This window comes from Cricetulus griseus, chromosome 2 (genome assembly GCF_003668045.3).
Source record: "Cricetulus griseus strain 17A/GY chromosome 2, alternate assembly CriGri-PICRH-1.0, whole genome shotgun sequence".
Lineage (NCBI taxonomy): Eukaryota > Metazoa > Chordata > Mammalia > Rodentia > Cricetidae > Cricetulus > Cricetulus griseus.
Genome location: NC_048595.1, coordinates 23015349 through 23041872, shown reverse-complemented (window position 1 = coordinate 23041872; position 26524 = coordinate 23015349). Strand labels below are relative to the sequence as shown.

At 55.4% G+C, this 26524-nt stretch overlaps 1 protein-coding gene across 15 annotated transcripts in view; it reads left to right on the top strand.

The window, feature by feature from the left end:
- Adgrb2 (adhesion G protein-coupled receptor B2) overlaps positions 1 to 23644 on the top strand; it is a 63575-nt gene extending 39931 nt beyond the window's left edge. For 4 of the 15 annotated variants that reach the window (XM_027399407.2, XM_035439586.1, XM_035439596.1 and 1 more), the window contains 28 exons: positions 5774 to 5857; positions 6139 to 6303; positions 7558 to 7722; positions 8343 to 8507; positions 8591 to 8758; positions 8837 to 8938; positions 9075 to 9181; positions 10048 to 10242; positions 10318 to 10386; positions 10464 to 10572; positions 10909 to 11242; positions 11979 to 12084; positions 12265 to 12308; positions 12547 to 12673; positions 13021 to 13124; positions 13218 to 13320; positions 14269 to 14419; positions 14600 to 14669; positions 15078 to 15144; positions 15303 to 15388; positions 15686 to 15784; positions 17771 to 17942; positions 18241 to 18336; positions 18633 to 18672; positions 19357 to 19976; positions 22206 to 22241; positions 22567 to 22665; positions 23183 to 23644. In XM_027399407.2, the coding sequence (XP_027255208.1) occupies positions 5774 to 5857; positions 6139 to 6303; positions 7558 to 7722; positions 8343 to 8507; positions 8591 to 8758; positions 8837 to 8938; positions 9075 to 9181; positions 10048 to 10242; positions 10318 to 10386; positions 10464 to 10572; positions 10909 to 11242; positions 11979 to 12084; positions 12265 to 12308; positions 12547 to 12673; positions 13021 to 13124; positions 13218 to 13320; positions 14269 to 14419; positions 14600 to 14669; positions 15078 to 15144; positions 15303 to 15388; positions 15686 to 15784; positions 17771 to 17942; positions 18241 to 18336; positions 18633 to 18672; positions 19357 to 19976; positions 22206 to 22241; positions 22567 to 22665; positions 23183 to 23368 (3869 nt within the window). In that variant the 3' untranslated portion in view covers positions 23369 to 23644. The remainder of the gene's footprint in view (positions 1 to 5773; positions 5858 to 6138; positions 6304 to 7557; positions 7723 to 8342; positions 8508 to 8590; positions 8759 to 8836; positions 8939 to 9074; positions 9182 to 10047; positions 10243 to 10317; positions 10387 to 10463; positions 10573 to 10908; positions 11243 to 11978; positions 12085 to 12264; positions 12309 to 12546; positions 12674 to 13020; positions 13125 to 13217; positions 13321 to 14268; positions 14420 to 14599; positions 14670 to 15077; positions 15145 to 15302; positions 15389 to 15685; positions 15785 to 17770; positions 17943 to 18240; positions 18337 to 18632; positions 18673 to 19356; positions 19977 to 22205; positions 22242 to 22566; positions 22666 to 23182) is intronic. The other 11 variants (XM_035439589.1, XM_035439594.1, XM_035439592.1 and 8 more) reach the window with 9 other exon arrangements.
- Positions 23645 to 26524: the final 2880 nt, after the last annotated feature.

The following is a 26524-nucleotide window of genomic DNA, read 5'->3' as shown; positions in this document are numbered from 1 at the left end:
GTTTCCTTGTGGCTGTCTGGAGTCTAGGCCTTCCATGCCAGAGGGCACTGAGGACCGAGACTGTGGTGCCATGGGAGTTGTGGGTACAGGAGATTGACAGCTAGTGTAAGATGATCTAAGAACTAAGCCACAGAAAGGGAGTCAGCACACCCAAATTCCTGTGTGGCCAGTCTGGAAGGGCTTCCTGGAAGAGGCCACATTTACTATGGACTTGGCAGACTGAGATGGAGGGAAGGGCATTTTTGCAAGGAGAGAACAGAAGCATCGAGAGAATAAAGTATTTGTGTGACTGACCCATAAGAAGGGGTACAGTGTCCCTTTTGAATTGTGCGCTAGACAGTCCACATCTCTAATTCTCTCTTTGGAGGCGTGGTAGGCGTTATCCTTAACATTTAGCTGAAGAATCCGAAGCTCAGAGAGATCAGGTTACTTGACTGAGAGCATACAGCAAGACAGAGCTGCAAGTCATACTCACACCTGTTCAGCTCCAGAATCAGTGTCCTTCTCGGTGGTCCAGTCTGGCTATGTGCTGGATTATCTGGCGGGAAGGTGAAAACAGGACTGGCCAAGCCAACAGGAGCCAGAGGTTTATAGTGCAGACATAATAGCGGGGAGCTATTGAAGGCCCCCTCAGGAGGGGAGTCATGTGGCTGGAGAGGGATTCCAAAGTGTCATTGGAAGCCACGGAGGAGAGCTAGGCCTTTATGGTGGCAGGGGGTAGTGTTTCAGGGAGGGGGTTAGCATGGGCAGGTGAGGACCTGCCCCATGGGCATTAGGCAGGAAAACCCAAGAAGGTTCTGGCTAAGCATCCTCCTGTCAGGGCAGTGCCGTTCTGTAGAGGAAATCCAAGTCAGGCAGGCCTGGCGGTGAGCCCCGCTCAGCCTCTCTCATTCCTCATTAGGGAAGTGGTTGAACTTGACCCCAAGGGGACTGAGTGAGGTACTGGGGAGTGCATGGTGATGGGTACCTGGAACTATTTAATAAATGACATTGTAGGGCTGGGGAGATGGCTCGGTGGGTGGTGTTTGCCATACAAGCCAGAGGACTTGAGTTCGGAGTCCAAGAACCTGTGTAAAAGCCAGGCATGGTAGGACATATTTGTAATCCCTGTGATCTTGCAATAAAGTGGGAGGTGGGATAGAAGACTCCAGAAGCTTGCTGGCCAGCTAGCCTGGCAAATTCGGTGGTGAACAACAAGAGATCCTGTCCCAAACAAGATGGAAGGTGTGGGCTTACACTTGTGGTTGTCCTCTGTCCCTGTCCTCCATATGTGTGCTGTGGCATGCACAAACCTGCACTCAAACGTGCCAAGCACACACACACACACACACACACACACACACACACACACACACACACACACACGCTCACATGGGTGGGACATTGGGGATCATGGGGGCACAAACCCCCTTCTTGGGTCCTCTTTGTCCTCTTGGAATCTGCCTGCCTCAGCCTCACCATAAACCTGTCGTGTTCTGGGCCTGCACATGCATGGTGAATAGATGTTCCTGGCAGCAAATGCCAGCTGGTCTTATCTGTCTTTGTCCCCTTCAGGGACAACTGGCTTTCCCGAGCGGGGAGATGAATTGCTGGTTACTCCTGAGGGAGGTGAGGCAGTGCAGGAAAGGGAAGGTTGCAGGAATCGGCCCCAGCTGTGCAGCTGCAGGCTCGTTCTTTCACCAATCTGGCCCAGCTAAGGAGATTGAGAGGACTCCAAACCTAGGTTTGGGAAATCTGATTTCAAATAGGATAGACTCCAGAAGCCACTAGCTCACCACTGGTTTTACTACGGGGCTGGCCAGCACATGGCTGGTGAGTTGGTTGGGGGACGTGGGCTCCACAGGGAGCAAGCCAAGCCCACAACACACAGGTCAGAAGGCCTCTGACATGACCTGAGTTGTGGTTTACTGAATGCCAGGCTGGGACCCAGAGATGGCACAAGGTGTAATCAGAGCAGGACCCAGAGTGTTCTATGGCACTTAGGATCAGTTGCACAGTATCTCTAGAATATGGTCTGTGATTGGTGCTGGCCTTAAGGGTGGTCCCAGTGGGGGGCTGGTGTTCATGAGGTTTGGGGGGAACTACATACAACTTCAAAAGGCTCAAAAGGAGAGGTGGGCATTGCAGATAGAAGATAGAACCAGAACCTGGAGACATGGCTCAGTGGTTAAGAGCACTGGCTATTCTTCCAGAGGACCTGGGTTTGCTTCCCAGCACCCACATGGCTGCTCACAGTTGTCTAAAAGTCTGGTACCAGGGGACCAGACAACCTCCTCTGGCCTCCAGGTGCACAAGACATATATGCAGACAAAACACCCATACACATAAAAATAAATAATTAAAAAGATGGGAATGGAACCATCTATGATGAAAAGGACATAGGAAAGGAAACAGCTACTGCCTGGGAGCATCTTCCAATAAGGAAGGCTTCTGAGACGAGAGGTTACTGGAGATGAGGGTTTGAAGGTTGAGTCAGAGTTTTCTAAGTAAAGAAGGTGAGGACCTGAGAGGAGAGGTTGGAGATGATGCATTGAATAGGATCTGACGTGAAGGGTTCAGGAGGTCACCTAGCTGTGGAGGGTGGGCAGGCAGGGTCTGGGCAGGATGATGGGAGTGCTGGCTCAGAGGGATTCCTTAAGCTTTCAGGGCGATTGTGGTAGTGGTAGCACAAGGCATGGATGCCTGCTGTGAGAAGTGACAGGCAGGTAGACTGGCAGAGTAAGGTGAGGAAGGAGGCAGAGGTCAGGAAAGATCAACGGGGCCAACGATGTTGAGGGTCCAGCGAGATGAGGCCTGCAAAGTGTCCCCAGGATTTATCAGCAGTGAGGACACTGATGACTTTGTCAAGACCTGTTTCAATAGAAAGATGTGGGCGGCGGCAGCAAGACTGCGGTGGATCCACGGGGGAGGTGACATTCCAGCCAGGAAGTGAGTGGCAGGTGAGAAAGTGGAGTGTCAGCTGGGGACCACTCAGTAGGATTGGATGGAAGCCAAGTGGCAGCAGCCACTAGAGGAGAAAGTGTGTGTGTGGGGGGGGGTGCAGGGAGAGCCCCCTAGAACAGAGAAGGCCTGGGTCAGTCACTTGCTACAAGGGGAGGTTGCTGAGGGCATGCTTGCAAGAGGGACAGAGAATGGATGGGGCCTTCTGGGAAGGTGGACAAGGGTGGCCACAAGTCAGGGCTCTGTGCCCCAGCTCCCCCCTTCCCTGTGAAGGAGTCTGTGGCTAGAGGAGTGGATGAGGTGGGCTTGAGGGGGAGAGTGGATAAGAGCCAGTGGGACCACACAGGGGAAGGAGGAAAGAATGAGGCCCACAAGGGCCTCTGAAAAGCCTGGGTGACTAGCAGACGCAGAGCCCCAAACCTGTCACAGGGCCAGCTGGCTTCCCTCTAGGGCCTTCAGCAGCCTGGGAGTGGGCGTGGAGAAAGTGGCTTGTCACAAGGCTCTAGGCTGGGATGGCGGAGCAAGTGTGTCAGAAGAGCTGGGTAAAGGGGACTGAACAGCTGCTGGCTTGGCTCCAGCACCTCTGAAGGCTGTAGGAGATGGTGTCTTAGTTAGTGTTTCTATTGCAGTGGTTGAGATCGTGGCCAAAGTCAACTCCAGGGATACAGGGCTTATTTCCTCTCCTAGCTTGTCCATATCTAGGAAGTCAGGGTAGGTACTCTTGCAGAGCATGGAGGAACACGCTTACTGGTGAGCTCTTACTCGTCGCTTCCTCTTTCTGCTTTCGTATTTATTTATTTATTTATATTTATTTATGGAGACAGGGTCTCTCTGAATATCCCTGGCTGTCCTGGAACTCATAGAGATCCTCCTGCCTCTGGATTGAAGGCGTGTGCCACCACGCCCAGCTCAGTCTGCTTTCTTATACAACCCACCTGCTCAGGGTGGCCACCCACAGTGGGCCAGGCCCTCCCCTTTCGATTATTAATCAAGAAAATGCTCTTCAGGCTAGCCTACAGGCCCATCTGATGGAAGCATTTTCTCAATTAAGATTTCCTCTTGTATGTCTGGGAGGTTTGTGCCGAGTTGACAAAAAACAACCAGCGCAGACTGAGACTGTTTGAGGGCTCTAGGAAGCATGGAAGGGCAGCGGGGAATTAGACGATGCCACAGCTCACGCAATTTCAGCTGGGCTTCCTGAGGGGAGGGGGGCTTACCGTCAGGAGTCCTGAAGGTAGGGTGCTACAAGCACCGTTTTCCAGAGAAAGTCGGGATGGGAGGTAGGAAGGGACTGCCCCGAGCTTCGTAGCTGGCTAGTGTCAGCTCCCTGTGCCTGTGAGCTGTGAGATCCAGTGATGCCCCTGTGGTGCCCACGCTTCCGATGGTGCAGAAGTTAGGGGAAGTAACTCAGGCCATGAGGCTGATGGTGATAGCAAGCCCTGGATGCAGTGCTGGAGGCAGTTCACACCCAGGTTGTGCGTTTTCGGAAGGTGGCTACTTTCCTGGCCTGGTCAGCTTTCCCTCAGGTGCAGTGGCTTGACCGAGCAGCAGGGGGCAGGAAGAGCGCAGCTCTCAGGCCACAGTGCCTGCTTGGTGCTGACCCAGCTTTTATGAAACTGAAGAAAGAGATCTAGGAAAGGAGAGCAAGTCTTTCTAGTCAGGGACACACTATGGGCTGAGCCCTATCCCTACATGCTTTTCCAGTCATCTGTCCAGAGACCCCACTATGGGCGTCGCTTTCCCTTGTGCATTCCCGCTTGTCCTCGCCTGATGACCCAGTTGAGACTGTCAGCGTTGCCTTTACTGTAACAAGGGCTCAAGAGATCGGCTTATAAAGAAAAAAGGTTATCTACTTTGTGGGAGAGGTTATTTTGGCTCATAGCTTGGAGGATTCAGTCTGTTTTCCGTTGTTTGGGGGCTATGGTAGGACAGCACGTCGGTATGGGAATGTGTCATGCCACCATCACATGGCTAGGAATGAAAAGGAGACAAAGAAGGGACAAAGGTCTACTTATCCCTTCTTGTCCCCAGTAGCCACAAGACCTTCTAAGCTCTACCCAATAGTGTCACCTCCCAGTAGTGTCTAACTGAGGACTAAACCTTAAATACATAGGCCTTTGGAGGACACTGCAGCAGGGGCACAGACTGTAGGAGCTGCTGCCAAAAGCAGGGCAGGCTCAAGCTTCCAGGCCCAGTGGGGCTGCCAAGACCTAGACCAGTCCTCTAGGGTCTGTGGGGAATAGGCTTCTGCCTGAGCATACCGCCCCACCCCAGATCTCAGGTGAGCTAGGGTCCATTACTGTTCTAGGCTGAATGCCAAGCCCATGGTTCACCCCATGCAAACTGTGACCTAAGAGCAGGTTTCAAGCAGCCGGGCTGCTTCGAGTCAGTCCTGGGAGGAGAAACTGTCAAGCTGCAGGTTCAATGGGTTGCGTACTTCTGGGCAAGCCATTGCTCTAGTCCTTAGTTCCTCACCTCTCAACAGAGATGACAGTCACATGTTCCCAGGGAGAGAGTTAAGGAGATAGGTGTGGGCATGGCTTGGGATAGCACAGACACCTCGCCAGAACTCAGTATGTTGATCACGGCCCATCCGGCTGAGGCAAGAGGTGGGCAAGGTGGTTATGAGTCCCCTGTGGCCTTCTGAGCCTCAGTTTCCTTATCTGTAAAATGGTGGTGGTGGGGCAGGGGGCAGAATGTGATGCTCTCTCTGCATCGCCTACAGTTGGTTCCAAGCCCTCGGGCCAAGGACCAGCAAGGCTGCCCTCTGTACTACGGTGGCAGCACTGAGCTGGATTTTGCTAAGCCCCTTGCCACCACCTCCGTGTTCCAGGTGAGGAGCCGGAAGAGGAACCGAAGGTGAAAACCCAGTGGCCAAGGTCTGCAGATGAGCCTGGGCTATACATGGCGCAGACAGGTAACCCGGGCCCGCCTCCCTTCTTCTGTGGCGGGGCCCGACTGTGGCGTCTGGTGGCATGTGTGCTGGCGTGTGCCTGTCTGTGTCTATGTCCTGGAGCTCAGTTATGTTGCCATGTGAAGCCTGTGGGTAGGGATGGGTTGTTTTCCAAAGAGCCTGCCACTTGGGGTTAGGGTAGGAGGGTCCCTTTGGTGCCTACTCCCATCTTTCTGATCCTTCCATGCTCCCATGCAACTCTCTGGGAGGTGTCCCTTGCCGCCGACGCTGTCCCTCTCTCGTAGGCGACCCGGCAGCTGAGGAGTGGTCCCCGTGGAGCGTGTGTTCCCTGACGTGTGGTCAGGGTCTGCAGGTGCGGACCCGCTCCTGCGTGTCCTCCCCCTATGGGACCCTGTGCAGCGGGCCCCTTCGGGAGACCCGGCCTTGCAACAATTCAGCCACCTGCCCAGGTAGGCGTCCTCCTCCCTGCCCCATCTGCCAGCGGAGTCAGGTCCTGTCTGTGACAGGACACAAAGCTTACAGCTCCCCTAGATGTTTGGTTACCTTTTCCCTGCCTTCAACAAACTTGCCTGCCCCCCCCCCTCTCTCTCTCTCTCACACACACACACACACACACACACACACACACACACACACACTCCCCATTCCTTACCCAGGCACAGTGCCAACCTGGCATGAAGCACTGGGGTTATGGAAGTATCAGACCACATCTGGGGTTTGCTTTTGGCGTGCTGCTTCCCTGATGCCTCCATCTTGGTAGTCAAGACTGTTCTTTGCACATTGCCTCCTCCACTTTCCCTTAGTCCTGACCTCACCAGCACCTCTTGCAGCATCCTAGCTCTCTGCATTTGCTTAGTCTTTCCCTGCCCCTCCCCCATCTTGGCTAAAGCATCCAGCCGGCCCTTAGATCTAAGAGAGATGCCACTCTGTTTTGAAAATGAAGCCTTCCCTGATGGTTCCCACTTTGCTCCGGGTTCCCCTTCCACTCCCTTGGGGGCCTCTGATAGACCATTAGGTTGAAATCAGTTGAACGCGCAGGTACTTCAGGCAGGTACTGAGGAAATGCATGTCTGTCTGGGTCAGTTGGTGACAGGGCAGTGTCAACCAGTTCTGCTCTCTGCTTCCCCGGGGTGAAGCGCTGGCAGTGGATTTAGAGTAGGGCTTCATTGGAGAAGGCTCTCGGTTCTCGGGGGTGTAGCAGGGGCTTGTGGAGCACCGGGACAAAGCTGTGTTCCCGCTTGTGAGCTTGTTGTGTCGTCAGTGTCTATGTAGAGGTTCGTGTCTGTCTGTGTGTCTATGCGATTGGGGCTGGGAGGGGGCACTTCTGTTGCCCCAGGCCTGCCCTGTTGGACTCAGGCTCTGGGTCTGGGGGTGGGAAGGGAAGAGAAGGATGGATCTTGGATCCTTTCCTGGGTTTTCCTGTCCCCCCCAGGAGAGGAAGGCAATTGGCTCCTCAGGCTGGTCCTGCTCACCCTATTGGGGTGTCCACAGAATCTGCCCTGTATGATTTGGGACCACATCCCCATAAAGGGTGGTTATCCTGGGACCCTAAGCCGGCTGTCCCTGGCAACAGAATCCAGGGCGGAGCCAATAAGGAGTGGTCGTAGAATTGCGGAACTCCTGATTGGTGGGTGGATGGGCAGGCGCTGGCTGTGGGCGGAGCCAAGGTGCCGCCCAGCCACCGGCCACGTGCTTCCTTGCAGTGCACGGCGTGTGGGAGGAGTGGGGGTCCTGGAGCCTGTGCTCCCGCAGCTGCGGGCGGGGGTCCCGGAGCCGGATGCGGACCTGCGTGCCCCCCCAGCACGGCGGCAAGGCCTGCGAGGGTCCCGAGCTGCAGACTAAACTCTGCAGTATGGCCGCCTGCCCGGGTCAGTAGCGCCAAGGGGCTTCTAGGCAGGCGCTGCCCAGCCGGGTGGGGGGATCGGGAGACCTAGGGGAGGCAGTCAGGTCTAGTGCCCCGTCCCTGGGAGGAGGGTGGGGTTCCCATAACTTTGACCACGCATGGGGAGACTGGAGAAGCATATCTGTTAGCAACCAATGGGTGGTGAAACCCAGCCCTGACTTGGGGTTGGCACACTGTGACCCCATCACAAGGGCCTCCTTTCCAGTGCCCATTCCTCCATGCCATCAGATGCCCTTGCTGTAAACAGCACTTTGGTGTCCATGGTACCATGAACACAATGCTGGGCTTATGTGTAGGAAAAGATCAACCATCACAACCCACACACACACAAAAAAACTCACCTCTGAGGCTTGCCCTTAGGCTGTGAAGAGGTGTCATGTATTCCTGGAGCTGGTGACAGGCAGGCAGAAAGAGGCCCAGTCACCATTCTCTCACTCCAGACCCTTTCATATGCCCAGCTCAGATGGTCTGACTTGGCCCAACTCTGAGTGGCCATCAGGCTCTGCCATCTCCCCGTGGAACTGTATCCCTACTAACCAGCCAGGTTCTGCTCAACGGCCACCCCTGCTTGTGTCTCCCATGCAGTGGAAGGCCAGTGGCTAGAATGGGGTCCCTGGGGCCCATGCTCTTCATCTTGTGCCAACGGAACCCAGCAGCGCAGCCGGAAGTGCAGTGTGGCTGGTCCAGCCTGGGCCACGTGCACAGGTGCCCTGACCGACACTCGTGATTGCAGCAATCTCGAATGCCCCGGTGAGTCCTTGGTGTGAGGGTAGCAGGTGGTAGCCCTGGCCTTGGAGGCCCCTATGGCCTCTCAGACTTTCCTTTCCTCATAGCCACTGATGGCAAGTGGGGGCCGTGGAACGCATGGAGCCTGTGCTCCAAGACGTGTGACACGGGTTGGCAGCGCCGCTTCCGCATGTGCCAGGCTTCCGGCACACAGGGCTACCCCTGTGAGGGCACAGGAGAGGAGGTGAAGCCCTGCAGTGAGAAGAGATGTCCAGGTATGGCTTATTCAGCCCTGGGGCTGGGGTCCTGTTTGTGAGCCCAGCTGAGCCCCACTCCCTGTGCTTTCCCCGTAGCCTTCCACGAGATGTGTAGAGATGAGTACGTGATGCTGATGACGTGGAAAAAGGCGGCGGCCGGCGAGATCATTTACAACAAGTGTCCCCCCAACGCCTCGGGTAAGGGTGGACAGCTGCCCCTGCAGATCCTTGCCCCGCCGTCCCTGCTGCCCACCTCTGGGTCTGCATCCTGAGATGTGCAGGGGGTAGGTGAGAGCTCAGCCTTAATGCCCATCCCTGTCTTCTCTCTCTGCAGGGTCTGCTAGCCGCCGCTGTCTCCTCAGTGCACAGGGCGTGGCATACTGGGGACTGCCCAGCTTTGCTCGTTGCATCTCCCATGAATACCGCTACCTGTACCTGTCAGTGAGTGTGCTCGGTTGTGTTGGGAAGCCAAACGATGTGTCCCAAGTCCTGGTAGGGGGTGGCATGAGCTTAAGGCTCGTTCATTCCTCTATACCTTGGTATATGCTGTGTTTCTCTTTGTCTGGCAAACTCCTACTTATATGTCAGGGCCTCTCAGGTATCTTTCTCTATCCCTGGTACATACCTCTGGGTTCCGACCCACAATTTCCCATCCTGAGCTTCTTAGACACGAAGAATTAAGAATGCATTGAAGCTGGGCATGGTGGCACATGCCTTTAACCCTGTACTGGAGAGGCAGAGGCAGGTGGACCTCTGAGTTGAGACCAGCCTGGTTTACATAACAAGCTCCAGGACTGTCAGGGTTAAATAGGTAGATCCTATTTGGTTTCTCAAGAAACCAAAACAAACAAAGAATGCATTAAGTGTGCTCTGCTACACTGGGAGCTCTTTGAAAGCAGGGATGGAGTTGAGGTTATCTTCATGTCCCCAGTTCCTAGCCCAGGACTTGCACGGAGTAAGGATGGTATCAGCAAATGTGCCCTGTGGTACACGTTTCTGACCAAATTGGGTAACGGTGGTGTGTTTGCATTGAGAGCTCGTGTTTGAGAGAGCCTGTGTGTGATGCTTCAGAATCTTCAAGGCCCCTTAGGGACAGGTACTCAGCCCCACCCCTCCAAAAGCTTATCATTCTACATTTGCACATCTGAGTTCCTCCTAAATCACTGCTGACTCCTCCTCGGACTGTCTCCTGGGAGTCTCTCTGATTTCCTATACCCTCTTCCTGGATGCACCTAGTGGGTAGATGGGAGGAGACAGTGTCCGGTTCTGATGCTCCAATGACAGGGCCATACGTATGTCGTCTGCAGCTTCGGGAGCACCTGGCTAAGGGCCAGCGCATGCTGGCAGGGGAGGGCATGTCACAGGTGGTAAGAAGCCTGCAGGAGCTGCTGGCACGGCGCACTTACTATAGCGGGGACCTGCTCTTCTCTGTGGACATTCTAAGGAATGTCACTGACACCTTCAAGAGGGCCACCTATGTCCCCTCCGCTGATGATGTGCAGGTACTACTCCACAGTGGCAGGGTCTGCTGGGGCACGAGGCGGGGCGCACTTCCTGACCCATCCCTCTTTCCCCAGCGTTTCTTCCAGGTGGTGAGCTTTATGGTGGATTCTGAGAATAAGGACAAGTGGGATGATGCTCAGCAGGTGAGGGGCTAGGCCTCCAGCTTTCTCTTGTCCTGACCCACCCCTGCCTCAGACCCTCATGCCCTCTCTGTTCCCAGGTGTCTCCTGGCTCTGTGCACCTGCTGCGTGTTGTGGAAGACTTCATTCACCTGGTGGGCGATGCCCTCAAGGCGTTCCAGAGTTCTCTTATCGTCACGGACAATCTGGGTACAAGGCCGCAGGCCGGGGAGGGGGGCGGGTACCGGTTACCATAGGACCGTACTTCCCTGGGTGAGGGGTGGTATTGATGGGCACTTTTGCTTTGCTCCTTTATTTACCAGGCTTGTTTTCCCTCCATGTGATCCCACGCTCCTGTCTTTCTGCGTCTTCCTCCCCTCCGCTCCATTCTCTCTGGCCGTGTACCTCACGTCTGTGTTGGTTCTAATTTCCGTGTGTCTTCCCTGGTGTGTGTTGCCCTCTTGTCTGTCTCTTCCCCCGGATGCCCCCCTCCTCTGTCTACCCATCTGCCTTTGGTGTGCCCTGCCCACCCTCCCTCCACTGCAGTGATCAGCATTCAGAGAGAGCCCATCTCAGCAGTGTCCAGTGACATCACATTTCCCATGCGCGGCCGCAGGGGCATGAAGGACTGGGTGCGGCACTCGGAGGATCGCCTCTTCCTACCCAAGGAGGTGCTCAGCCTGTCCTCCCCAGGGAAGCCAGCCACACCTGGGGCAGCTACAGCAGGCAGCCCGGGCAGGGGGAGGGGCCCAGGAACGGTGCCCCCTGGCCCAGGCCACGCCCACCAGCGCCTTCTCCCAGCTGACCCAGATGAGTCCTCCTATTTTGTGATTGGTGCTGTGCTGTACCGCACCCTCGGCCTCATCCTGCCACCCCCCAGGTGAGTCCACCTGCACCCACGCACCTGGAGGGACCCCATGCCTGGCTGTGGACATGGTCACCCAAGGTTGGAAAGAGAGCCTAGGTTAAAGTGCCGTGCAAGCATCAGGACCTCGGACAGTGGTTCTCAACCTTTCTAATGCTGCAACCCTTTAATGCAGTTCCTCGTGTTGTGGTGACCCCCCCCACTATAAAATGATTTTCCGTTACTACTTCATAACTAAATTTGCTGTTATGAATGTAAATATCTGTTTTTTTCATGGTCTTTGGGGGGTCATGACCCACACGTTGAGAACTGCTGACCTATGTAAAACGGCCTGGCATGTTGGCAATGCACTTGCGGTGCTGGGAAGGCAGAAAGAGGTAGATCCCTGGGACTTGCAGGCCAGCCAGCCTAGCCTGCTTTGAAAGTTGTAGGCCAGTGAAAGAGCCTGTCTTAAGCAGGAAAGATGGACAGTACCTAAGGAACAACACCTGAGGTTGTCTTCATGAATACACATGTACACCCACCTGCACACACGCACATAGGCATATACAAATCCACAGAAAAACAAAACACCTATGCAGTTCCCAGAGGCTGTGCTGATGTCCAGGACTTTGCAAACTAAGTGCTGGGCCCTACCAAGTTCTGTACCCTCCCTTGGACCTTGGCCCTGGCAGCCCCCAGCCATGACAGGTTAAAGTTTCTAAGTCTGGACATCTGCTAGCAGGAGCTGACCTCATTACTTGTCCCCTAGGCCTCCGCTTGCTGTCACCTCCCGGGTGATGACAGTGACTGTGCGTCCCCCCACCCAGCCTCCAGCCGAGCCCCTCATCACAGTGGAGCTCTCCTATATCATCAATGTGAGTGAGGCACCAGGTGGGGACCCAGATATCTGCCCACATAGGGCCTGAGGCCTATCTCAGGGAGGTGGTCTGTGCTGGATGTTGGGTCTGACCTGTGTGGGAGCTGCTGTGTTAGGCTAGATGACGGCCAGTCCCAGTGCCCTACTCACCCTAGACTGCACGTCTTCTGCTCTCCAGGGCACCACCGATCCCCACTGTGCCAGCTGGGACTACTCGAGAGCGTGAGTTGGGGCAAGCCTAGACCCTCTCATCATCAGAAATGGTCTCCCACCTAGAAGGCCAAAGGGTTCCTTGGTGCCATCCTTGTTCTGAGGGGTCAAGAGCACATATTGGGGCTCTCTGCTGTCATCTCATGAATGTAGCCTTGCCCTGGTCTTCACCAGTCTGGGCAGTAGTCAGCACTGGGTTTGGGGCTCCAGACATGGGCCCTAGGTTCATGCCACTTCTCCCTCATCCAAGAGATGCCAGCTCAGGGGACTGGAACACTGAGAGCTGCCAGACCTTGGAGACCCAGGCAGCCCACACCCGCTGCCAGTGCCAGCATTTGTCCACCTTTGCTGTTCTGGCTCAACCACCCAAGGACCTGGTGAGTAGGGGACAGGTGCCTGGGCTGGTCAAGGCATCTAGGTGACCCCAAATGTGGCTCTGCACAGATATACTCGTGGGATTGCATGAGGAAGGGGGCCTGGTGTTGTTCATAGTCATGACGCCCGCACAGGAGTATATGGCGGTGGGTGAGTGAGAGCATGTGTGCATATGTGGGCATGTGTGTTCATTGGTTTGTATCTGGAAGAGTGTGGGTGACTGAGTGTAAATACTTCGGTGCCCTTCTGCATGTGAGGCGCATGCCTGCTTGCATCAGACGGGGAGACTGGGTGCCCTACCCCTGCCCTCTCCCAGCAACCCCATCTCCCAGCAACCCATCTCCCACAGACCCTGGAGCTGGCAGGTGCTCCCTCGGTTCCCCTGGTGATCGGCTGTGCAGTGTCCTGCATGGCCCTGCTCACACTGCTTGCCATCTATGCAGCCTTCTGGAGGTAAGTTGGATGTTGAGCAGGATGGGAGGTGGCCAGCGATCCAGGGTAGGCAGGCAGCCAATGCCTCTGCCTCTGCCCACTGTGCCCTGTCAGGTTTATAAAATCAGAACGTTCCATCATCTTGCTGAACTTCTGCCTGTCCATCCTGGCTTCCAACATCTTGATCCTCGTGGGCCAGTCCCGGGTGCTGAGCAAGGCAGGTGCAGGCTCCTGGGGGTGTGTGGGGAGGGGTACCAAAGGAGGGGTGAAGGTAGAGAGTGCCTGCAAGTGAGGGTGGGGTTTTTTATGATTATTTTTATTTCATGTGCATTGGTGTTTTGCCTCCATGTATGTCTGTACAAGGGTGTCAGATCCCCTGGAACTGGAGTTACAGACAGTTGTGAGCTGCCATGTGGGTGCTGGGAATTGAACCCTGGTCATTTGGAAGAACAGCCAGGGCTCTTAACCACTTGAGCCATCTCTCTCACCCTGAGGGTAGATGTTTGTATGGATGGCCTGAGGGGTGGATATGGATGTATTCAGTCCCAAGTTGGGGAGAGAGAGAGAGAGAGAGAGAGAGAGAGAGAGAGAGAGAGAGAGAGAGAGAGAAGAGAGAGAGAGAAAGAGAGAGAGAGAGAGAGTGAAGTAGTGTGCAGGCATACTTGAAGGCGTTGGTGTGTGTGTACTCAGTAATGAGTGTTTGTATACATCAGTGGGTGTGTGCATGAGTGCCTGGTGCATGTGTGTTGGGCGGGAGGCATTAGACCCCCCTCTTGTCTATGAGTCCTCCTTTGCCATCTGCTTGCGGATGCTCCATGCTGACTGTCCCTCCTACCCTCCTTGGCCTTCTCTGTACAGTGCCAGCACTAAGAGAGCCAGGTGTGGGGTTTTGCTCGGCCATGACGTGGCAAGTGCTCCTGTCTGTGCGTGGGTGGCCCGCCTGCCCGCCTCCCCGGATGCCTAGTGCTGTGTGCATGTCACCAGGCCCGTGTCGTGCTGTGTGTGGGTGCAGGAAGGCGGGGGTGCCTGGCAGGGCTCTGGGGGGAGGGGCTCAGGTAGGCGGCTGGCCAGGCAGCGCCTGGGCCCAGCAGTCAGTGTGGGAAGTTGGCAGCTCCCACCCTGGCCACTGCTCAGGGCCACTCCCTCCTGTTACCTCTCCCCGCAGGGCGTATGCACCATGACGGCTGCCTTCCTGCACTTCTTCTTTCTGTCCTCCTTTTGCTGGGTGCTTACAGAGGCCTGGCAATCCTATCTGGCTGTCATCGGGCGGATGCGCACCCGCCTGGTTCGCAAGCGCTTCCTCTGCCTGGGCTGGGGTGAGCAAGGCCGGTGCTGGACTCTGCTGCTGGGCCTGGAGTGGCAGGGGAAGTCAGGGAGGTGCTACCTGGACACTGGTCCAGCTCTCTGGGGATGGGGGCAGCCGGGCCGGAGGGTAACAGGGAGGGGTCCCCCCCCAGCACCTGCAGCCTTTTCACCTGTGACCCTGCACTCCCCAGGTCTGCCTGCCCTGGTGGTGGCTGTGTCTGTTGGCTTTACACGCACCAAAGGATACGGTACATCCAGCTAGTACGTGTACCTCCTGTGGCGAGGGTGGGGGTGGAGGGGTTTGTGGGTCTGTTGGGGGAGTTGGACTGGACATTAGGTCTTCTCAGGCTGAGGCCTTGACCTGTGTTATTGAAGATCTTTGGGTAAACTTTCTTCTCTCTGAGCCTCAGTTTCCCTGGCTGTAAAAGGCCACGTTAGGTTGGGTCAGTTCTAAGCACCATTGCTCTCAGGGGTCAGCTTACTTTTATTTCTATGGGGGCCTGATGGAAATCTTTGTGGGAGAGGAAACAGGCTCATTAAGACACGGCTGTGTTTCTCCTTGGCTGGATGGAGATGTGGGCGGGCGTGGCCGCCTAGGGCCTGAGGTGGTAGATGAAGGGAAGAAGGGCTTGCTGGGTGTCTGATCGTTTCTTTTCTCTCCTCTCCCAGCTGCTGGCTTTCCCTAGAGGGTGGACTGCTCTATGCCTTTGTGGGTCCAGCTGCAGTCATTGTCCTGGTACGTGCCCCCTTCAAGCATCCAGGGAGGGATATGGCCCCAGGGGGTCATCATTTCCTTCTGCCTTGTCCCTGGCCTCCAGCTGCCCCCTGGGGGTGTCCTTGCCCCAGGGCACCTGGTGATCCTGTCTTTCCCACTTGGCTCCACCGGGCCCCCAGGTGAACATGCTCATCGGGATCATCGTCTTCAACAAGCTCATGGCTCGAGATGGCGTGTCAGACAAATCTAAGAAGCAGAGGGCCGGGTAAGGGGAGGGTCTCTGCAACTCCGCCTTTCCGGGAAATGAGCAGGGAGGGGGAGCCGAGTGCACCTCGGAGACTCAGGGCTTGCTCATGCCAACCCAGGCTCCCCCACCTTGGGGCATCAAGGGTTGCAGGCAAGGTGGGCACTCGAGTGCTCAGCTTTAGCCCCTCGCCCACCCTAACCCAGCTCTCTCTCTCTCATCTGCCCTCCCCTCCCACCCTTCTCGGGGCTCACTCTGCCCCATCTCCCGGCCTCCCATGTGTCTCCCCCTTCTCCCATGTCTGTGCCATCCCCCGAGGTCGGAGCGGTGCCCCTGGGCCAGCCTGCTCCTCCCCTGCTCATCGTGTGGAGCGGTCCCCAGCCCCCTGCTCAGCTCAGCCTCGGCCAGGAATGCCATGTTAGTCGTGCCCCCTGGGGGGGCGGTGGGGGCGGGCAGGGGCTAAGGAATGGGAGGGCAGTGCCCATGGTGGGGATTGGGAGGGATACCAGCCCAGTGCCCTGGAGAGCTCGCCTTGCCCCCGCCCTCCTAACTGCTACATGCTCTCTGAAGTTCAGGGTTGAGGTGGCTGAAGGCGATAGGAGTGACACCCTCCACAAGGTGCTGCAGAGCCCTGCTCGCCCTTCCCTCTGGTCCCTGTCCTTGCTGTGGCTTAATTATCCATACAGGCACAGCTGCAGACTCCTCCTCTCACCACCAACCTGAAGGTCCTAAGAATCCTAGGCCCTTAGAATTTTTGAGCTATTAAAGCCTTCAGATTAAAGTGGTGGAACCTTAGAATAAATAACCAGAAACTTGAGGGTGTGAGAAGGACGGAAATACACTCTTTGGTGTTGTAGAATCTGCCTTACATTCCAGAGGCCTTGAACCTCACAATCAGAGACAGAGTCATGGAGGAAGACAATTGACACCCCAACCTTGCAGCTAAGAATCTTAAGACCCCAGATATGCAAGAGTAGAAAGGCCGCAGGCCCAAACCTCCTACCAGGACTGGAAGTCCACCTGAGTCACCTTAATGAGAGAGGGCACAGCCTTGTCACACGCCTCAGGGGACCTGTGCCATCATTGCAGGGCTCCATGACACTCAAGGAACAGTGAGCATCCTCTGCTCTGGACCACCACCTCCCTGTGCCCAGTCTGCTGAACCAGATCAAAGTGTAGGCCTCAGAGTCTGTCCACCAAGCTGGATTTGTGTCCCAGCTCCCCTCTCCCTGTCCAGCTGGGCACACTCCAGTCCCCTCATCTGTCAATTGGGAGACTAGTCCCCAGGCCTGTTTGTTGGAGTTGTTTTGATCACAATTTGAAATAATCTATGTAAAGTGTTCAGTGGAGGGCCTGGCAGAGAATTGCTAGTTAATCAATGGCAGCTCTTATTACTGTGATTAGAGCCTCTCTGGCTCTTGGCTCCTCCTCCAGGGTTTCAGAGACACTGTGCCTTCACCCCCACCTTGCCTGGCTCAACAGCCATGAACCTCTCTTCACAGGATAGGTCTTGGCCCCCTGCCTGCCCATCTTTCTGCCTTAGCCTCTGGCTGTCTCTGCAGAATGGTTACCACCCTGCCCTGTCTGGAGCTGTGCCTGACTCTCCACTGGGGTCCTGGGGGTAGGGCAGAGTGGGCTTCCAGCTCCTGTTCCTCATGGGCTATAGCAATTGTTGGGGATGGAGATCAGTCTGTTGGCCATGCATGGCCTGTCTACCTTTTGTCTCTGCATGGAGTCCAGGAAAACATAGGCTTGGTTCTGACCCAGCTATGATCCTATTGCCCTGGGTTCTGAGCAACCACCAGGAGCCAGAGGTTCCTCCAGGCCTCAACCTGGCAGGGCTGGACCCCATCTTCTCTGCAAGGATTTGTGCTGTGGTGTCCTCCACATGCTCTACCTGTTCAGTCTTCCTGTCTGGGGGTCTGTCTGTCTCGCTCCTTTCACTGTGGCAGTCATCTTTCTTTGTTCTTCCTCTCCTTCTCTCTCCAGCCTACTGTCTTAGGGTCTTTGGGATTGTAGTTCTGGCCAGTGGTCTTTTTCCAAAGCTTCCAAGATGCTTCTGTGCAAGCTGGGCCTGAAGCTCCCCGTGTTTGCCTCTGTCTGCCCCGCTTCCCTCCTGTCTCTTCTTTCTTCACCCCTGCTTCCTAGTATTGCCTCTGTTCTGCTGGGTCCCACTGTGTCTATGTGTCCTTCCCTCCTACCTCTCATGGCCCCTGCTCTGGCCCTATAGTTCTGTCTTTGTCCTGTTTCTCCTCCAGTTCCTTGCCTCCTCTCTGCTTGGAAACACTCCTAAGATCCTGGAGTTTGGGGCTTTGCCATTCCCCAAGCTGAGGAGCCCAGGCTCCTGCCACCCTGTCCTGCAGAGTGTCACTCTGACAGACTTTCTGCTGCTGTCCCTCTCAGGGCCTCACTCTGGAGCTCCTGCGTGGTACTGCCTCTGCTGGCGCTTACCTGGATGTCTGCTGTCCTGGCCATGACAGACCGCCGCTCGGTCCTCTTCCAGGCGCTGTTCGCCGTTTTCAACTCTGCACAAGGCTTTGTCATCACTGCTGTGCACTGCTTCCTGCGCCGGGAGGTGCCTCGGCTCTTCTTGCTTGCCCACCCCGTGCTGGACTCTGGCTTCTCCCCACTGTGTGGTACAGGGTGACCAGGGGGCTTCAGGCCCCTGGTGTGGGCACGTCTGTTTTGGACAGCCTTGAAGGCCTGGGCCTTCTTTAGCCCCTGTCCAATATCCCAGTCCAGTTGGCACCACCTTCAGGCTCAATGCTTGTCTCTTCCTACTCCTACTCTGGTTACCCAGGGTGGGACACCCAGCCCACTATGGTGGAGGTATTATGGAGGTCACAGACCCAGCAGGTCCTTCCCGTTCCCAGGTCCAGGACGTGGTAAAGTGCCAGATGGGTGTGTGTCGGGCCGATGAGAGTGAAGACTCCCCTGATTCGTGCAAGAATGGGCAGCTGCAGATCCTGGTGAGTGAGGAGGCCTGGGTAGACCCCTCCTGACACAAGGTCCTTCCCTTTCCCATCCCATCTGAGACAGGAAGGAGACGGAGCCTGGTTTTAATTCAGACTCCACTGTTGGCTACAGGGTGGCACTGGGCAAAGGTTTCCCTCATTCAGCTTCTTCCTTACAGTTTGAGGCTCTGTTGGGGGACCCTCATAGAGGACTGAAGAGCTGGGTGGGGGGAGGTGCCTGAGCCTCCCCTATCCTGACACGGCTCTCTTCCCTCTGCCAACCTGCTCTCTCTCTCCCTCTCGACTTATAGTCAGACTTTGAAAAGGATGTGGACCTGGCTTGTCAGACAGGTGAGTCTGTCGGGTTGAGCCACAAAGCCTTAGGCATGGCTATGACAGGAGCCCCATACTGTGTCATAGCAGCCCTGATGGGGACCAGGCTGCCAATGTCCTGCTTTGATATTAGCCAGGGGCAGGTTAGATTTACATCTGGGATGGCCAATTACCACTTGCCTCTGGGCAAAAATCTCCCCTCTCTAAGTCTCGGCTGTACACACACTTATAAAGGAGAACATAGCATTGTCTGGGGCAGGTAGAAGGCCTAGGGCCTACATGAATGAGGGGACATCACGGTTACAGTAGGGGCCTTGGCATATGTTGGCTGCTACATTCTTCCATCTCTTCAATGGCTTTCCGTGGCAGCTCTTTCCAGACCTTTCTCTAAGGTATATGCTTCCTGGGGTACAGGGTAGAGCAAGGCCTGTTGACAGCCTTGGGGCTGTGGAGTAGAAGTTAGACCATGTACCAGGGCACTCATGGGAACTCAGCCTTGGCTCGCCAACCTCCATCCCTTGGGCCCATGAGCCACTTGTCTTCCTGGTCCCTCTTGTATACAGAAGGGTACCAACCACCTCCCCAGAACTCAGTTTCCTTCATTGCCCAAGCTCAGAAGCTTAGTACCCACCCAAACCTGGGCAACAGCATCCCAGGGTCTCTTCCTTAGGGCTTATCTATCTCTCCCACTTCTATCTCCAGTTTTGTTCAAGGAGGTCAACACTTGCAACCCGTCCACCATCACTGGCACTCTGTCCCGCCTGTCCCTGGATGAGGATGAGGAGCCCAAGTCCTGTCTTGTGGGTCCTGAGGGTGGCCTCAGCTTCTCACCACTGCCTGGGAACATCCTAGTGCCCATGGCAGCTTCACCAGGTCTAGGGGAGCCACCACCACCCCAAGAGACCAACCCTGTGTACATGTGCGGGGAGGGTGGTCTGCGGCAGTTGGACCTTACATGGCTACGACCAAGCGAGCCAGGCTCTGAGGGGGACTACATGGTGCTGCCCCGGCGGACTTTGAGCCTGCAGCCTGGTGGTGGGGGCACAGGGGGTGAGGAGGCCCCAAGGGCCCGGCCTGAGGGGACTCCCCGGCGGGCTGCCAAGACAGTGGCCCACACTGAAGGCTACCCCAGCTTCCTGTCTGTGGAGCACTCAGGTCTAGGGCTGGGCCCTGCCTATGGGTCTCTCCAGAACCCATATGGGATGACCTTCCAACCACCACCACCAACACCCAGCGCCCGCCAAGTACCTGAGCCAGGGGAACGAAGCCGGACCATGCCCCGTACAGTACCTGGCTCCACCATGAAGCTGGGCTCCCTTGAGGTGAGGGGCTGTAGAGAGTGGGGAGGGAGTCTACCTATTGTATGCCTGAGACTGTGTCTAAGTCATAGGCTGCAGCCAGGAAGGGACAGCTGTCATCCATCCCCAGAGCAGTACTGGGAGCTCATACCGTGTGCATCCCTCCTCCTACTGGGGTTCACAGAGCTCAGCTCCAAGGAAACTCTGGGGTGTCTGAATGCCTCAAATGGGTGAAACTTCATGAATTCACTCATTAGTGCTCTTCTGCCCACTCTGGGGTGACTGGTCAGGATGAACCCTCTATTAAGGCAACCGTGGCTCAGGTGCCCAATTGGTAAGAAGGAGGTTGAGCCTGGGCCTCTGCAGCACGCAGACATGAGTGTGGTCTGGACTCACTGACCAGCAAGGAGATACTGAGCACATTGTACGGTCTCTCTGGGCCTTGGCCTCCTTGTATGCAAAGTGGGAATGGCACCTGTGTAGTATTGTTTGGAGAATGGAATGATACAAGCCTTGTACTTCTGTGTGGAATAAGTAGGAAGTGCTGGGAAGCTGGAAGATGCTGTTATCCGAAATTGGCTCTGACTGCTGCCCTCGACTTCTGATGGGAAAATGGAAGCCCCTCTGTCTCCTCTGGCCTGCCCCCCTGCAGACCATCTCTGGGAACACACATATTAGTAGAGACCCAAAGTCAAACTCTAGGACATTCTAGAACTCTAACTGGAGGGAGGTTGGCTCGCCAACCTCCATCCCTTGGGCCCATGAGCCACTTGTCTTCCTGGTCCCTCTTGTATACAGAAGGGTACCAAGCCCCTCCCCAGAACTCAGTTTCCTTCATTGCCCAAGCTCAGAAGCTTAGTACCCAGCTTAGGATAGAGGTTGAAGTTGCAGCTTATACACAATTAGCTGCTTGGAACTAGCTTGGAAAAGCTGCTCTCTGTCCTCTACAAACACAAGTTAGTAGCTAGAGGGGTCACAAGTTTAGCTTTGTGCCTAAAACGTTCCTTGAACATTTGGTGCCTGCTCCCGCCACAGATGGCAACAAAACAGGAAGGCGTTAACAAAGACAGAAAAGATGACATCAGTGATGGGGAGGCAGTGTGCTCAGCATTGGGGTAGGCTTTGTTCTGTGGACACCTGCCCGTGGCTGGACCACTGGGGAGGGACCAGTGCCGGGCGGGCTTCTTGTGTAGGAGGTAGTAATAAATGTGGCAGGAGCCTGAAGGGTCAAAGATGGTGTCCAGAATAGTATGAGCCCAGGGGAAGTATGGGCATGGGTCTGCTATGCCTCTGGAGCACTGTGGGTAGGGCTAGCGGAGCTGTTACCTGTAGAAAGAGAGACGTGGCTGGGGATGGGGCAGGGCTTCGTGATGGAGAAATAGGCAGAGAAGGTCAGAAGGTAGGAGGAAAAATGAAGAGAGTGCAGTCAGGTTGGATTTTTTTTTTTTTTTTTTTTTTTTTTTTTTTTTCAAGACAGGGTTTCCCTGTGTAGCTTTGGAGGCTGTCCTGGAACTAGCTCTTGTAGAACAGGCAGGTCTTGACCTCACAGAGATGCACCTGCCTCTGCCTCCCAAGTGCTGGGATTAAAGGCATGAGTCACCGACAGCTGTCTCTTCAGATTGGATCTCAGGAAACCCACATCATGGTCTTAACATCACTTCTGAGGGTCTGGAGCGAGTGGCCAGTCCCTTTTCTTTCCCTTTCTGGGTCTCAGTTTCCCCATCTCACTGAGACAGTTGGCTTGGGTATCATGAGGCCTCCCAAACCCAGCATTCTAAGATTCTGAGGTCTTGAGTGGCACTGGATGTCACCGAGCTTGTTGGGGCCTTGAAGGTGGTCTTGGCCAGGTGAGTCAAAAGAGGCAAGGTTGGGGCAGATAGGCTGGGCATGGAAAGCCCAACATTCTCTTTGCAGGGCAAGTGTAGGATTCCAAGGAGAGGGGAGGGAGCTCGGGGTAGGAGAGAAGGCTAGAATCCAGGGCACCGAACAAGCCTGGGCTGTATGATCCTACATGGTGCTATCCCTGCCTCTTCACAGCTGACCTGTGTTTACATCTGTGTGTGCTTCCAGCAGCACATTGCACCACAGATATGTATGACAGAGCTCTGTCGCTGTGCTGTGACCCCAAGGGCTAACTCATAAGATAATGATTCTCAACTCTAAGGTCTGGGTGGGAGAAGGTGTCATAGAGTCCTGGGGCCCAAAGGCCCCTGTGCAAAGCTCCTCTCTCATGGCCTGCTTGTTGCTCCGTAGCGAAAGAAGCTTCGGTATTCAGACTTGGACTTTGAGGTGAGTGCTGGCACTGGGAGGGGCGTGTCCCCAGAAGGCTGGGTGTGTCCCCAGATGGCTGATTCCTAAAAGTACCCCAAGCCCCACTGCACTGTGGAGCCCAGTCCTGGGCCACCAAGCCTCTGGATTCCCTGGGATCTCCCCACCGTCCACACCCATTGCTCTGGGGCAGAAATAGAGGAGAGCAAGGAGGGAGAGGGAAAGGGAGAGAGAATACACACTAGCCTTGCCCCAGAGGGGCCAGCAGGCCCAGGGCAGAGGGGACTGAGGGGTGTCTACAGTGCTGCCCAGAGGAGCACTCCTCTGACACCCAAGTGACCCCTAGAAGGTGATGCACACCCGGAAACGGCACTCGGAACTCTACCACGAACTCAACCAGAAGTTCCACACTTTTGACCGCTACCGTAGCCAGTCCTCAGGCAAGGTGAGGGTCCCTCTGTTGCTGCCCCAGCCCACAGCACCAAGTGCATGGTCCCTGAGGTGGGGCCCTGACACATTGTCCCTGTTGGTAGAAGGAGGTGTGGCACAGTGTATCCTTGGGCAGAATGGTACATGTCCTGCTAAAGTGTTCCTGGGCTAGGGGGTGAGGTAGGCTCTGAGGGGCTCCTGTCCTGCTCGCCTCACTGCCTGGGTAACTGCAGCTTGCCTCACCAAGGGCCTGCTTGCCATAAGCATCAGTTTTAGGGTTGCATGGGGGTGGGAAGGTGCCGTGGAGAGCAAACACACTAACAGGGTCCCCCACAATTGGAAAAGAAGGGTACGTAAACAGGAGACATGACCTCAGGAACACCACTGCAGTAGCAGTCAATAAGGGTCAGAAGCTAGCCTGATAGCTGGTTACTCTGTGATGTTGGAGCAGTCTCAGTTCTCCTGGGACAGCCTTCGTTTGCTGTGTACAGTGGATACGAGGGGAGCCCAGGCTCACCCTGCTCTGTCCACAGGAGAAACCCAGCCCTGGGGAACGCCCTGGCCTGTCTCAGCACAGGAGGCATCAGAGCTGGAGCACCTTCAAATCCATGACACTGGGCTCACTGCCCCCCAAGCCCCGAGAACGGCTGGCCCTGCACCGGACAGCAGCCTGGGAGCCCACAGAACCTCCAGACGGTGACTTCCAGACAGAGGTGTGAGTGCCACACCGGACTGCCCACTGCACAGAAATATATATCTATTTTCACACTCCACTTTGGAACTACCAGGAGCCAGCGCCCCTCCCCCTCCCGAGGCTGGGCAGGAGGTGCAGAGGACTCAGCCTGGCTGGGGGCAGCCAGACTGGCAGGACCCTCTTTGTTCTCAGAAGTCCCTCAGCCACCTGCTGGAGCCTCTTTGCCCCAGCCTGTCTGTCCCTGTCCTGGGCTGGGGAGGGGGGAGGGAAACTTTGTTGGGAATAAACTTCACTCTGTGGATTTGGCTGCTGTATTGTTTGCTGCCCCTAGGCAGAGCCCAGTCCTGGGACCCCAGCTTTGTCCCTCCAGCTCTTTAGTTGTATAATGGGGTCAGGCCAGGCCTGACTGAGAGGGGCTAGCTGCATGCTGAACCTGACTTTGGCCCTGGCTCCCTTTATACACACCCCTTACCTGATGGGGACAATGTGGGATGGACACCCTGTGACTGATTGTCCCGGTCATGGCTGCCTTTCACTGGGGCAGGGCCCAGGCTGCTTGCACTGGGTTATAGTCAGGGAACAGGATCTTATGTGAGTGTTAGGCGCACTGCACACATGTCCCCAGTTCTTCGAAGCACCCATGCTAGAAAGTGTGCACATTTTGTGGTTACAAATGTGGTTACAAAATGAAGTTAAAAGATTAGAAGTAATGTGTTCAGGGCCACGGTCAAAGGTAGAGCCTGTGTTCACACCCAGGCCTGGCAGAGGGAGCATTTCAGCTCAGCTTTTTGAGACTTGACCTTCATGGCGGTGGCGGTGGAGCTATGAGGAGCTGGATCGTGGTGGATCTTTCTGGCGTGGTATGGATCCTCTGGCGTGGAAAAGCAAGGCTGAATTAGTGTTGGAGGGCGTGGCTCTGAGGCTCACTGCTGGATTGTATTCTTCATGCATCTGAGCTCCTGGGCACCAGTACAAGAGGGCACGGGATCAGCACGTGGAAGGTCTCGTGGTGCGTGCTGTTATTCTTCCAGGCAGGCAGCAGCTAAAGACGCAGCAGTGGCCACAGGCATTGCTTGCCGGCCTGGTCATTTAGTAACACGACCACCTCTGGACCCTTAGGGGGCTCTTGAGACACAAATCCAGGCCCTGGGGGGAACAGCTGCAGCTGCCGTGGGAATTGGGAGTTGGGAATTGGATGGGAATACAGGAAGAAAGGGCTGGTCGCTGGGGTGGGTTATCGAAGCTGATGGCCTCAGACTGGCTGGAGGAAGGGTGTGGAACACTTTTTTCCACTCTGTAGGCTTCATCACAGGCTTCTCAGTGCCATTGGAACCCTGCCTGATGTAGGTCCTGGTCAGAGGAGGTGTGGGAACAGAGTCCTCCCAGGACTGTGCTCCTAGCCCTATTTACCTTGTCCTCTCCCCAGTGTTTAGTTATACAAAGTGTTTGCTGGGGCATCGATTGAGTTCCAGACAGGTGTTTAAGTTCCCTGTTTTACAGACCGAGGCTCAGAGAGTTGGAATTCTCCCCAACTTCCCCAGTTTACCAGGGACACTGGCTTTGCTCCCTGGCCACCGAGGGAGGCTGGGGGAGGGAGGAGGAAACCAATCTCTCACAGCTTGTGAGTGACTAACTGGGATGTGGTGGGGAGGAGGTTAGTGCCAGCGACTGACACAGGGGAGCTTCGCTCACTCAGGGATATGCATACAGGGCAAGGACAGATGCGGGTGTACAAGTCTGGCTGTGGTGATGGGCTGAGTCTCAGAGTGCTTCATTCCCTCCCTGCTTGCTCCATTCTCTTAGGCAGTTTTTCTCACCTCCTGGGCCAAACAAGACTTCCCCCTGCCATCACTCTGCCTTGGCCCCAAAGGGGAAGAAATTTTTCTCTTGAATTCCAATTAGAAAACGTCCAAGGAAGGAAAAATTTGATTGGTCCTGTGCACTGTGATTAGCAGCTCTTTAGGAGCCCTGGTGAGGGAAACTAGTCTCCAAATGGGGGGAGGAGAGCTTGTTCCTAGAAGGGGGCGGTAGGGTTGCACAAATGCCTGCACCTGTGCCAACAAATCCTGCTTCATCACACCCTTGCCAGTCCCTCCTCAGCTGCCCCTGCCACCTCTAATGGATTTCTTACAGCCTTTCCCTCTGCTCCTGTTTCTTCTTTTCCAGCCCTGGGCTGAACCAGCTGTCACCTCCTGTGGGCTCTCTGGGCTGATCTGTGAGGTGCAATCCCCTGCCCCCATGCTTGCTTTCTTCTCATTGAAATTGGGTCCACCTTGCTGACTCTGCTCCATCAACAGCCATAGCTGCCAGGAGAGGCTCCTGGCAGTTTTGAGATTTACCAGATCCATGGGCAGGGGCTGAGCTTTGCTAGGTTGGGGCTGTGCCCCTGCCTGACACCCACTCCCTACTTCCGCAGGCACAGGTCTGCCTTATGACCGCGGCAGGTGACTGGACCTTGTCTGAAGTTCCTTTGTTTTGCAGGGAGAGGCTGTAGAGTGAGGCCGGAGCTTTTAAGCAAACTGTCACTCAAACCAGTTGCCCAGCCAGACTCATGCTCCCATCCTTGGCCTGATAGCCAGTCTGTTTGCACTGGCTTCTGACACTCTGCATTTCTTTTCTGGGCTTGAATGTCCCTTCATCATCCTCATGGTTTTTTTGTTTGTTTGTTTGTTTGTTTGTTTGTTTTTGTGTGTGTGTGTGTTGTTTTTTTGCCTCCATCTCTAATTCTTCACATTCATGGCAACATAGAGCTGGCAGTCCATTGCCCAGTACAAATGCCTTGTGTGGTCTGAGGATCAGCCTGCAAGGCAAAGCCCTCAGGGACATGGCTATTTCCCGTCTCTCCTGACATTTCTCTCACCGCCATGCCTCTACTGAATTGGAAAATTCCATTCTTCTTGTCTGTGATGCTGTCCCTGAGCGCTTGGGCTCAGCGAACACCACTCATTGGGCCCCTACTGCCTGTGTGCATTATTACTGTTGCCATGATCACATAGTATGGCTACCATGTGCATCCACCTGGTTCAGGCATGTGTACTCAGTCAAGGAACAGAAAGCAGACCTAAGCAGATTTTTAAGGGGGATGGAATTTTTAAGGGGGTGGTCCAGCACTCAGGCAGAGGCAGGAGGATCTCTGTGAGTTTAAGGCCAGCCTGGCCTACAGAGTGAATTCTAGGGCAGC